General features: G+C 35.6%; 1 protein-coding gene across 8 annotated transcripts in view; it reads right to left on the reverse strand.

Moving 5' to 3' along the window:
* STK33 (serine/threonine kinase 33) overlaps positions 1-13,605 on the reverse strand; it is a 193,996-nt gene that overhangs the window by 68,913 nt on the left and 111,478 nt on the right. For all 8 annotated transcript variants that reach the window (XM_049890307.1, XM_049890305.1, XM_049890311.1 and 5 more), the window contains 3 exons: positions 6,125-6,509; positions 4,878-4,991; positions 1,160-1,273 (listed from right to left, as the gene is read on the reverse strand). In XM_049890307.1, coding sequence (XP_049746264.1) covers positions 1,160-1,273; positions 4,878-4,991; positions 6,125-6,352 — 456 coding nt within the window. In that variant the 5' untranslated portion in view covers positions 6,353-6,509. The remainder of the gene's footprint in view (positions 1-1,159; positions 1,274-4,877; positions 4,992-6,124; positions 6,510-13,605) is intronic.

Below are 13,605 nucleotides of genomic sequence, written 5' to 3' on the forward strand. Positions count from 1 at the left end.
ATGGAAAAGTCCCCACAATTTCTCTTCATTTCCGCCTCAATTCTCTCTGTTCCTCCCTCCTCCCAAATGGCTTGACCTGCACATAATGTAGTTATATGCTGTCCAACTCACATATTGACTATGTAAATTTATTCCACTATCTTACTGTCCTATAAATCCTCAGCATCAATACGGCTGTGGAAGATTACAAATTCCTAAAAGGTATAAATCCTCTCTGTAAAACCCTAAAATTTAACCCCTAACTCCACTTGATATCAAAGAGGCAAAGGAAATAACATCCCAGGTAACACCATGCTTCTAGGATTCTAAAGAATCCTAGAGAGGCTTCTGGATCTCCCTTTATTAAGATTTACATATTGCTTTATTAAACTTTAGGGAGAGATGATATGTACTATAATTTGGAGGGTTTGTTTTAAAGAATACAATAAAATCTATTTTATTTTATAAATGTAATATTTATTATCAAAAATCCAAGGAAAGAACACCTGAATGTTGCCATTTTGTTTATTCCCAGGCACGGAAATTTTAAAAAGAGTTGATGAAATGATCAGGTGTAAAGCCTGAGGTGAGTAATCTTAGACCCCACCTTAAAGAGAAGCCCAGTCATTTTTCACTCCAAGAAGAAATCCAGTGAGGAACACAGTGGATACAAGTAAACAGGACAGGAGATAGTTGGAAAAAAGTGGTTCAAACTGCAAGAGCAGGTAGGATGAATAAAAAGAGAATTAGCAAACAGTGAGGAAACAGGAAATCAAATAAAAGGAGAGGGTGCTGTCGAGTCAATTCTGACTCATGGCTACCTCATGTATATCAGAACAACATCAGGAGAGAGTACCAGGGCTTATAAATAGCTAAGACATTTTTAGCACACAACCCTACATTTACACATACTTAGGAACAGCCCTTACCTTCAACTCACTCTGGTAAATTTTACCTATATTTGGTTATATTGGTTATATATTAGCTAATCCTTCCATTTGGGTTTTCCAGATAATATTTGTCTACTTGAGTTCAACAACTGGTCCCTTCTCAGAAGGCTCCAAGGGAATGACCCAGGCCTGGCCCTCAGGGTCAGAGGTAGTTCATGTTAGAGTGGAAAGCTGTACTGCCTATATCCACACTGCACTGCCTTCAGTACGATGCTGCTAATAAGCCTTACCTTTTCTTTATTCACTTTTTTAATTGCCCACTTAGTTTCTGTTTCCTTGTTTATAGCTTCAATAACCATTCCAAAGCTCCCCTGTCCCAATATTCTTCCAAAGGCATAGAATTCCTGGAGAAAAGTAAAAATCCCTTTGTCATTCATAAGATATTAAAAAGGAGCACATAATACTGACAGGTATCAGCTCCAGGGAACAGAGATTCTGCTCCAGGGTAAAGCCAAATAGAAGACACTACATGTTTGTGTCAATATTAATAAGCACATCTTAATCTACCAAAAATAAGTTTTGATGAATTGCATTAAATGTCCTTTAGAAGAAAATCATAAAGATTCTAATGGAGAAATGTACAAAAGTTCAAAAGTGTAATAATTAAACCTCTTTCAAAATACATTAATGGAATATCTTTATAAAAAAAGAAAAAAGGGATGGAATATTTATACACACATAGACAATGCATTCACCCAAAAAATTATTCCAAGAACTGAGACAAAAACAAAAAAACCAAACCCACTGCCATCTAGAACTGAGAGCTATACTATAAAATCAACACCTATTCACCATTGATCAAGTACTTCCCTGCTTATTGAGTAACACTATTTCTTTATCTTCATTGTTGCTATTAAAAATCACTTATTCCTTTTGTTTTAGAAAAAGCAATATATGAAAAAATTATAATATCAGATCATTACTGAGAAGAAAGTAAAAATCACCCATAATACTACAATCCAGACCAAGAATCATTCTGCTTATAATTCAACTTCTGCTTACAAAGAGAAAGCACTGATCTTGTCAATGCTTTCATTCTAGTTCATATTGTAAAACAATGAACAGGTGACTCACTTATACTTTCATTTTGTGTGAATTTGGTTAGGGAGAGTCAGCCTCCCTGATCCAAATCAACTCCAGAACATGAAGAAGAGATGAGTTTCTAGATACATTGAGCATGGAGACCAGAACACAGGAAATAAGCTGAGGCAATGCCACTCACTGGGTGAAGCCTCTGTTGAGTCAGCCAGCCAAAGTCCTTCACAGAGATGCTACCCTGTCTCTGTGTGACCACTTTCACATTCACCATGCAAGAGGTAATTTAGCTATTAATGCTCCCATTTTCTACCGTCCACATTCTTATTTTCTTAAGAGAAGATTCAGTGACCAACTAATCACTCACCTCCTTCATAAAGAGCTTCCATCCAATCACCATGGAGACTGTTCTTTTTTTTTTTTTTTTACTTCCTTCAACATGTATGCCTTGTTCCTCAAACACTACTATTACTTGCTTGCTTACAAACATTTTGGCTTGTTTTTTCTCTTGAGATGGTCTACAAGCTCCTTTAGGAGCTGATTCTTTTATATCTTTTAAAGGGGCTACCTCTTAGACTTTATAGGCAAAATACACTGAGTGTCTTAGTCATCTAGTGCTGCTGTATCAGAAATAACACAAGTTGATGGCTTTAACGAACAGAAATTTATTCTCTCACAGTCTAAGAAGCTAGAAGTTCAAATTTAGGGTGCCAGCTCCAGGGGAAGGCTTTCTCTCCCTGTTGGCTCCGGAGGAAGGTCCTTGTAATCAATCTTCCTCTGGACTGGGAGCTTCTCAGCAAAGGGACCTAGGGTCCAAAGGTCGTGCTACTCTTCTAACTCTTGTTTCTTGGTGGTACGAGGTCTTCCTGTCTCTCTGCTTGCTTCTCTCTTTTATATCTCAAAAGAGATTGACTTAAAAGACAACCTAATCTTGTAGATTGAGTCCTGCCTCATTAACATAACTGCTGCTAATCCCACCTCATTAATACCATAAAAAAAAAAAAATACCATAGAGATAGGATTTATAACACAGGAAAATCAAATTAGATAACAAAATGGTGGACAATCACACAATACTGGGAATCATGGCCTAGCCAAATTGACAGATATTTTGGGGGGACACAATTCAATCCATGCTACTGGGTGAATGGGGGAAAAAAGAAAGAGGGAAATGTTTGCCTTAAATATGCTAGACCTTCCTTAGATATTACCTTGTGCTATATACTTTGGTGGTTATAAAGCTGAATAAAACATAATTCCTGTTTTCTCAGCATTTATAATCTACTAAAGAGATAAATTATTATATGTCATAAAGTCATAAATTCCATAAAAAAATATATATAATATGCCATTGTCGCTGGAGACCAGAGCTAAAATACTTGAAGAATAAGAGAAAAAGTCCGGTTGAAAGTGACGGCTTCTAAAATCAGCATGGGGAGAAAACAAATGCAAAATCCATTTAAGTTGAATTTAAAAAATGAAGAAAAGGTGAAGTAATAGCCCAATTGCCCAACTAATCTTTTTACTCTTCAACTAATTGCTTTGATATCATATAGTGGTAAAAAATAAGAGTAAAACAACTTCTTGTTTGTAATAATTTTAAGAGGATGGTATAAAGTGATAATGTAGATCTATTTTATTGGCACAGAAGTCCATGCCATTGGGTAGATTATGAAAAGCACACAATATGATCCCGTTACAAAAATGTGTTTATGTGGGGGCACTTACACTGATGTCTGGAAAGATATTCATCTAAATATTACAAGCAGTTATCTTTGGATAGTAGAATTTTGGATGATTGTTAACATCATTCCTTTATATTCTTGTGAACTGTTAAAAAAAATTTTTAACAAGCCTGTTCATTTTATGGGGAGAAATAAGCTTTAACTTAAACTATAACTGCTAAGGTTATTTCTTTAAAATATGTATATATTTTAAATATTTCATAATTTAAAACAGGAAAAATTGAAAAGAAAAAATAGGATAAAACTTGTACGTGCAGAGAAAAAATAAAGGAAAGGTAAAAAAAAAAAAAAAAACCAAACCCAGTGCCATCGAGTCGATTCCGACTCATAGCAACCCTACAGGCCAGAGTAGAACTGCCCTATAGAGTTTCCAAGGAGTGCCTGGTGGATTTGAACTGCCAACCCTTTGGTTAGCAGCCGTAGCGCTTAACCACTATGCCACCAAGGTTTCCAAAGGAAAGGTAATAAATGTTAAAATTGGTTATATCTGACTGATAATTTTTATCTTCTTCTTTACTTTTCTATCTATATGTTCCTAACTTTTCACACTGAATACATTTTGCTTTCTGTATAAAAGCTCTTACGGATAAACTTGAAACTTAGTAAATTCGTGGATTTTTTTTTTTTAATGCAAGCCATTTATTTAAAGAGAGGATTTAAACTTTCCAAGCCAGAATTTCTCATACAGTTTTTCTAATCACTCCAAGTTTCTCTTAAAACAAATTTTAAAAGTGATTTAACATTGATGAAATTGAAAAGCAAACAGACAGTATCTTCTTTTTGTTGCAGTTGAACTTGATGTTAAGGGAACACATTTTAAATTAAAGAATGGTTCCGATCTGGTCTCTGCATCTTCAAGAGGTCCACACAATGACTCCACAATTGCTCTTAGTGACAGCCAAGACCTGAAGAGCAAAATGTTCTCCATTTCATTTAATAAAAATGCCTTTTTTTTTTTTTTTAAGTCCATTTGGTCCTCTATGAACACAGAAAATTCCTTAGTCTTTAGTAAAAACTTTGACATATTAACAAATTATAAATTCCCTCTTAATTTTCTTTCCTTCCTTTCCTTAGAGACTTATTTTTCAACAATTTTTTCCACTAACCATTTAGTTAGAAGAAACTTGAACGTGGCTGAAAAAACAACTTTAGTTTGCTTTCTATATACCTGAATAGCAGCTCCATCATCCATCCTTATGTGAGGAACTTTTCCTTCTGTAAAGTTACCCCGACCCCATTGTTGCTGAGATGTTTTTCTCTCTACATTTGAGGTTCTTGAGAACTTGGACCAAAAAGGAATAAAAAGATTAACTTGCAAATACAACATTCTTGTTGTCAACATAAAATCCCTAACTTAGACAATCCAATAAATCTTTAATATATACCACAATATTTACTGCATACAAGATAGTTTGCTATCTTTTTTCAAATTCTAAACCCTACACAATACGTTAGATCATTAGGCTAAGAGAGACCTTAAGAAGTCATCCACTCCAGTCATCTGAATCCAGGCAAGTCTACATGATAAACTGCACAGCAGATATATCAGAACTTACCCAATTCTTTAAAGTCATCAGAGAAGAAAACTTCATAGTTTTCTCAATCACTCTTGTTCCAAAATGGAACAATCGTCTTAAATAGGTTATACATAAAAAAAAAAAAAATTATTGGGCAGGCATTCACAAAATATGCTTCTAATCAAGATAACTTAATATACTAATAACTTACTCAGAGACATGCACAGGGCAATGACTATACCATAAGCAATAAAAATGAGAAATAATGGCAGAGGATAATATGTGAAAAAGATACAACTTTGAGAGCAGAGAACCCTGACTTTTTTTGAACTTACCGCTCTCTCCCTCCAAAGCTATACTCTATTGACTACAGAATTCTACACAGCCTCTTCTCTGTAAAGGTGGGTACATCCAAACGGGTCTAAATGAGTGGTAATAGGGTGGATGCAACTAATGAAAATTAATTTTGTGAAGTATACTTGATATTCTATCTAGATAACCAGGAATTGTCTTAAATAATAAAACTATAACCACTCTATATTTAACTCAACCATAAATTTCATTCTGTATCAGCTGAAGAAAATGCTCAAAAATTCAAATTTAATTAAACTTGAAAAACAATTCATATCTGTATAAGCCATAAAAAAAGAAGCCGAATAACATTCCTAATTATACAGGATCCTCAGAAATAATTAATTTGGGAAATAGTTGAAAATATTCATAAAAGAAGTTACTGCCCAGCTTTGCTCACCTCATCTGTGAGAAAGAAATGTTCCTTTAATAGTTAGGAAGGCAATGAGTTAGCTGACAAGGGCCCACAGGATAGGGATAAAGCTAGGGATGGGGTTAGGGAATGGGATGGCAATCTGTGTTGAAATGCAGAATCTTTGATATTTACCGAATCTTTCCCAGGGGCAGTGTCTCTGCTGGTAATTTTTTCTTTTTTCCTTTCTGATGAGGCTAGTCGTTCTAAACTACCAACACTTGATACCGGTGACACGTGCTCCAAAGAAGTTGAGGAAACTCTTATTTTACAGGAACATACACAAAGTGTATCTTCCTGAGTATCAGATGAACATTTGGGGCATTCTGTGGATTTTTTACCCAAACCACTACTATCAGCCATTTGCTTAATTCTGCAACACAACTTGAGAAGAAAGGTGTTCCCACTGTTTGAGGAAGAGAGTCAGACCAAAAAGGTAAGTTGATGGCAAAAACAGTTACTTCCAACCGGTGAGGTCCTTAGGTTAATGATGTACAAGATTCATCATCACGCATGAGAGCTGCAGAAAGAAAAGCAATCACCATTTAGAATATGATCTTTCTTATCTTACTACCCTCCTAGAAATCAGAGAAAAACTAACAACTAGCAGCACTAAAACCATTCTGTCTAGGCATGAAAGGTTAATATTTACAACAAAATTGGGAAATACCATTTCTAAAAACCAGTGGGTTCTCATTTTTCAAAACTGAATTCCTGCAAGTCAGACATTTTATTTACTTTACAATTAAATGAACCACCCTCTGTTCAGGACCATAAAATGGCAGAAAAGCATGGTGTTTTGTTTGGGTTATGAAATCAATTTAATAGGTTGATATCAACTTTTTAAAACAAAGTAGAATTGGTAACAGTATTTTACATAGATCCTTGGTAAATTTTGTGAAACTTTTACTTTAATTATATAGATATGTATATATACAATGTATATGTAGGCATGTGTGTAATTGGTAACAACGTACGATGTATTTCTTAATGTAGGTTGTGGTCAAAAAAAGATTTAAAAGTACTGGTCTAGAACATACATTACTGTGGTTTTAAAATTTAAACTTTATCCTACTTATTATTAGTATAATTTCCCATTACACATTTCACAAAGCAGTGGATAATTTGATTTTATAAAACTACTTAATGTTAAAAGTTCAAAGACAATATTAGAAGTATCCTCATTTTTATACTCATATAGCAAAAATAGGAACTAACGGGTGTTTTTTTCCTAGAGTCTAGAACAAGTATGCCCAGCAGTCTATCTAACTAGGGTCATCAGCAGTTGTATGGTGGCAAGCTGGAAGAACCTGAGCTGAGAAAATGGAGAATGTGATCTGCAATACATATAGACAGTACCTTGAGAAACTCCAGAAGTAACTGGGAGTACAACTGTTACAGGCTTGTGCTATAGTATTTCAAATATGTTTTAATAAAGTATACTTTGTAGTCTCAGGTTCATAAGGCTGAAGATATATGGAATATACTTTGCCCTTTGAACCCAAATAAACTTGATTAGAATAGGAAGTTAGTTATCTTTATTTCATTAAAAAAATATCTTTGTAGTCTTAGTTGTCTAAGACTGGCTTTTTAACCAGAAATGGGTGCTAACGTTTATCAGATCCTTATCTATTGATATTATCAGATTTTTTCTTATTTGATATTTTGATATGTTGTATTTAAATTTTTCTTAATATTATTCTTGCATTTATAGAATGAATCCTACTTGATCACAATCTATGGTTCTTTTAATACACTGAAAAATTGCCATATTTGTATTTTACTTAATTTTCACAGTTATAATCATAATAAACTATTTTATAATTTTCCTTTTCTAGCCATCTTTGTCAGATTTTAATACAGAATTCTGGCTAGTTTCATAAAATACAGTATCTTTTCATTTTGCATTACTTGGTAACAATCTGTAGAGAATGGGAATCTACAGGAAAACCTTCCAGGCCAGGAGGGTTTTATGAACGATACTGCTTGTAGCTTTTCCAATATTCATTCTCCCATTCTTCCCTACTAACAGAATCCTGACTTTGTTCAGGGCAGAAATGTGCTCATTAAAAACCTACATTCCCTGAGCCCAGAAGAACTAGATGGTACCCAGCTACTACCACTGACCACTCTGACAGGGATCACAATAAAGGGTCCTGGACAAAGCAGGAGAAAAAATGTAGAACAAAATTCAAATTCACACACAAAAAAAGAGACCAAACGTATTGGCCTGACAGAGACTGGAGGAACCCCTGAGATTACGGCCCCCAGACACCCTGCTAACTCAGAACTGAAGCCACCTTTCAGCCAAAGATTAAACAGACCTATAAAACAAACAATAACACATTCAAGGAACCTGGTTCTTAGTTCAATCAAGTGTACGAGACCAAATGGGAAACACCTGTCCAAAGCAAAGATGAGAATGCAGGAAGGGACAAGAAAACTGGATGAATAGACACAGAGAACCCAGGGTGGAAAGGGAAAGGGGGAGAGTGCTGACACATTGGAGGGACTGCAACTAATGTTACAAAACAATGTGTGTACAAAATTTTTTAATGAAAAACTAATATGCACTGTTAACTTTCACCTAAAGCATACACATACAAAGATGGGAAAAAAACCCACAAAACTATATTCCTGGCCTCCCTTGCAGATAGGCGCAGCCATGTGACTGATGGCCATGAAGCACAGAAAGCAAGCAATGCTTGAAAACGGAAAATTATAAACCAGTTTAATTTATTATTATAACCTTTATTAAAAGCTGAAAAACAAAGGATAAAAATATTCTAAGCAAGCAGTAAAATAAAAAAAAAAATGTTAAAAGTTTGATTAAGGGGCAAAATTTAAAACACATGAACAGAAATGACAGAGAAATGCATGCTTTGCTGAATTTTGCCTGTAAGGCCCCAAACAGACTGATCCCTCCCTACCTCTCAATTTTCATTGCTCTAGATACACCAAGCTCCTTGCTGTTCCTTGAATATGCCAAGCACTCCTCCATCCCAAGGCTTTTGCCCTGCCTGCCTCCTCTGCCTATGGTGCTCTTCACTCACATATTTACATGGCTTGCTCTCCCGTCACTGTAGTTTCTGCTCCTTTGAGAGATCTTTCCTAACCACCTCATTCAAAATGGCAGACCTGTTCACTCTGACCTTTTACCCTGCTTTATTTTTCTTCCTTGCACTTACCATTTTCATTCAGGAGATTTTATAGTAGACTTCTTTCCTACTCTTAGGGAACAGATGATTCCCATATAAACTGTTTCATAGCAATGAAAAGTCATTCAGCTAATTGTATCATTTTATTAAGTTAAAATAACCAAACTCTGGCCACGGTAGAGCTCCAAAAAAGGAAGGGGAGGGGGTGGTTCTACAGGCCAATATCATTTGTGAATAGATGCAAAAATCCTAAGTGCTACACACGTATTTACACCAGGTAATGTGTACACTGTATTCTAAAGATTTTTAGATAGAAATATTAAACAAGTCATCCCAATAAGTGTGACCTTTCCTCAAAGCTGTAGGAAAAGATAGACATTAATCCTTCTGCTGTGATTAAAACATTATGGTGAGCGCAAAGAAACGTATACAAAAAGTACCCTCCAGACAGGCAGAGTGAAAAGAAAAAGCAATGGATGTCCAGGGACAGACTACCCAATTAGCAAGCTAAGCACATGCTTAGGGCATCAACAAAACAGGAGCACCAGCTGTCCAAAGCAAAACTCATGGATGCCAAGCAGACAGGACACCAGGAAAAGCCAGCCACAGTGGAAGGGAGCTGGCACTAAATGAAACTGATACCAGCTCCTGCGTGAGAATGTGTTGGCCAGAAATAAAGTTCACATGGGTTCACAAGGGTGCGCGTGTGCAAAGGTGTGTAAGCTATGAGGCTCCTACCACTTCAACACCTTCACTGACATCTGTCTCCTATGGTCCTTTCCCATGTAACTGAAACTCCTTATCTTGGTAGGTCTCTTGGGAGCATACTATTTCTTTCTAATAAACAAGAGGTAGGGATGGGCTGTTGAGTCTAACTCTTGCTACATTCACAGAATAGGCAACTGAACCCAACATGAGTGGTTACTGGGCAAGGACAGATTATATTAGTAGATAACAGGCCTCTGATCCATTTTGAGAGAACCGTTTTGTACGTCCACATCTGCTGATCTGGCAACTCCAGCCAGGATACACGTATATATACAACTCACATATCCCGAAATTTTTTTTTTTTTACGCATGAGTAAGCAGAGGGGGGCACCACAGATTATCAGTGTTTAGGGTCCTCACTGCCTTAATCTGGCCCTGTTGATGCCCCTAAATGCACACACACACACACACACACACACACACAAACACACACTACAAATGCTTGACTTTGTTTATCAAGTACATGTAGTGAGACAAAGAAAACTCAGAATGTATACATACACACTTCGCAAAATGATTGAACTACAGGGCTTCGAAGAAAATGCTTTACGCTTCAGGTTAAATATAAAGCCTATAACCATCAATGACTCAGAGCAGTGAAGTAGATCTGAAAATAACAACCATTCTGTTGAGGAAAAATAGCGCTTTTCTCTTTGCAGGTGTAGAAAAGTCCCATGTTTTTCATGTGTGTAAGGTATCATGTTACATGTGCATTAAGAATACTGATTTTTATGGTACTTTTTATAAGAAACTGAAAGAAGAGTTCATAATGTAAAGGTTTACTTAAGCTGTAGCTGAGTTCCTTCATTATAAACAATACTCCTAAAAGCATGCTTACTATATCCTTCAAGTTTTACAAAATATGTATTCCTACACATTTTCAACAGAATCTTTAAATATTAAATTCCCATTTTAGATTTTTTTTTGTGTGTATCTAGAAAGTTATTCTTCTCTTAGCTTTATGCAGAAAGCATTTTCTTTAATTTCTCATCGATTTCCCAATAAACCATATAATAATATCACTGACGCTGACATAGAATTCTTGCTCCAGTTTGATTTATCAATTGCCATACAAGTATTTAGTACCTGTACTCAGAAAGCATAGGAGTTCCTATTACTCACGGAGGATTTTCATTCCTGCTCTCCAACCATCCAACCACTACATTTGCCAAAGTAATGTTCTACTTTCTTACTGCAGCAATTCTAAAACAATAGGTTGAACAGTTGCATGCAAAATTTCTTGACAAGAATTAGATTTCAAATTTAATTTCTTTTTGGCTCGCTGAATTCTAATTATTTTAGCTTAAACAAAAACCAAAGTAAAACAAACATTTACTCACATTTATTTCTTTTCCATTTATGGATTGATCTGAAAGATTTGTTACTAAAATAAATCTACTATCTAACAGGCCAAATGATGTCATTCACATTTTAGGGGCATAAAATCAATTATGTATTGCAAACCTAACATATCTTTATGTAAACACAAAGATTAATAGCTCTTCTTCTACAGAATCATGAAATTATGTTTAAATGTGGTTTTAGATATAAAAAGACATTAGAAAATCAAATAAACTTTCTAATGTAATACTGTTTCTTTGTGTTCCCAAAGACTGGGCATTCATAGGTATTAGACATAATGTAAACAAATAAAATAAGTTCAAATATGTTAGTATTTAACTAGTGTATGAGATTTCCTTTGGCTACAAATTTTCATTTTATTTTCAGAATTAAGACAAGTCAATGGAACAACTCTAATACTGCAAATCTTTGAGCTTTTATTTAAGCACAAAAAGGTCTCTTACATATTAGCCCAAGAAGATATATTTACAGCAATTTTCTCAAGAAAATGAACACAAAAATGGTTTTATGAGATATAACTAGCTACAATTTTCTTCCCCAAAAGCAATTTTTTAGGTTCCTTTGCTAAGACTGTGTCTACAAGGAATCTAAACAGTCAATTCAGTCAAAATTGTGTTCAAGTGAAGAAGAAAAAAATTTATGGATTGTCTGACATTATGCAGACCAAGCTGAATGGTGGAATATTCACTTTTCAACTACTTATTTTCATAATATTCTTATAGAGCCTAAAGAGGGACCAAATGAGCTTTCAAGATCACAGCATTATATTTTAAAGGAAACTAGTACTTGGTCACTACTTCCATTAAGGACAAGATTTTGGAAATGAATCTGAGTCTATGTTGTCTTATAAGGAATATAGTATATTGAAAACTTATACTATTTCTGAGATAATTTTAAATGTCTAATGATTAATGCGTGCTATTAGGGTTTTTTTTCTATTTTAATTTACATAATTTTCCTCACTGATTGAGCTGTACTCCAGAAGGACAGTTTTAAATGTGGACCCCACACTACAGTTTAAGGTAAGAAAAGACATTTTACTAAGATGGTTTGACTCAAAAAGCCTGGGTAAAACCAGGACAGCCTCTCTCGCTCTCTCTGAATCTTTCCTGTTGTTATCCACTGTCTTTTCTCCCTGTATAATACAAGCAACCAGACTCCAGGGGTCTTTATACCAGCATAGGCTCTTCTTTGTATATGACAGGCCTTCAGTGAAAATTTCTGAGTATTGATTTTGTGAGAAAGACCTAGAATCACAGATGACTTGGGCAGAAAAATAGGCAGTTGTATAGGAAAAATCATCAAAGAAAGGAGGCATTCAAATAGAGGAAGGATATCTCAAAAAGAATATGAGGGCTCTCTTCATAGATCTAAGGAGGATTAAACCTAAGGGATTAGATGTCTATCTGATTCGAAGAGAGCGTTCACACCAATTTCAATCTGATATAAAGGATTTCCTAACATTTACAGCTATTAAAGATAAAAGGAAAGGGTATCTCAGTTGCTAGAAGTGTTTGGGTAGAGGTTGGAAGGTCAGCTGGCAGGGGAGCCAAAGAGAGCATTTAAACATAGACTAGGATATCTTGAGGTTCTGTCTAGCCCTAAAAGTCTACAAAGATCAATCAGTCCTTCCAACAATCATCTAAGACCTACTAGACACTTAAAGGTAGTTGAACTCACCTCCATTGTAGAGGTTTCAACATTATAATGGGAGCCCTGCTTTCCTACCTCAAACCAGAAAAAAAAACATTTACAGCCTCAAAATTCACCTGAACCAATCTGTAGCAGAGTAGCACTGTTAGAAATTTCCATGGGTGAGAGTGACAGTGAGAAGGAGGAAGGGGATAACTTGGAGGGCTGGCTGAAAAAGGTTTTGAGGATGTGCTGAGGGGTACTGGCCTTGACTAGAAAAGAAAAAGCTCAAAGGTAAAAGAAAATATAAGAAAAAGGAAATAAGACCTCCTTATCCCCCTTTAGGAAATACGAGAACATTCAAAAAAGAAAAAAAACCAAACCCGCTGCTGGCGAGTCAATTCTGACTGACAGCAACCCTATAGGACAGAGTAGAACTGCTCCATAGAGTTTCCAAGGAGTGCCTGGTGGATTCAAACTGCCAACCCTTTGGTTAGCAGCTGTAGCACTTAACCAGTATGCCACCAGTGTTTCCACGAAAACATTAGGTGAAGAGTTAATAGGCAAGCGGGATATAGCAGTAAGTACAATGCTGTCAATAGACCCTAGAAGAGAAGTGGTAGAATCATTCCGAGGATCATGGCATGAATATTCACTGTGCTCCATTCAGTAAGCCTCAAAGAAAAGAGTCTCCAG

Source organism: Elephas maximus, chromosome 7 (genome assembly GCF_024166365.1).
Source record: "Elephas maximus indicus isolate mEleMax1 chromosome 7, mEleMax1 primary haplotype, whole genome shotgun sequence".
NCBI classification, from domain to species: domain Eukaryota; kingdom Metazoa; phylum Chordata; class Mammalia; order Proboscidea; family Elephantidae; genus Elephas; species Elephas maximus.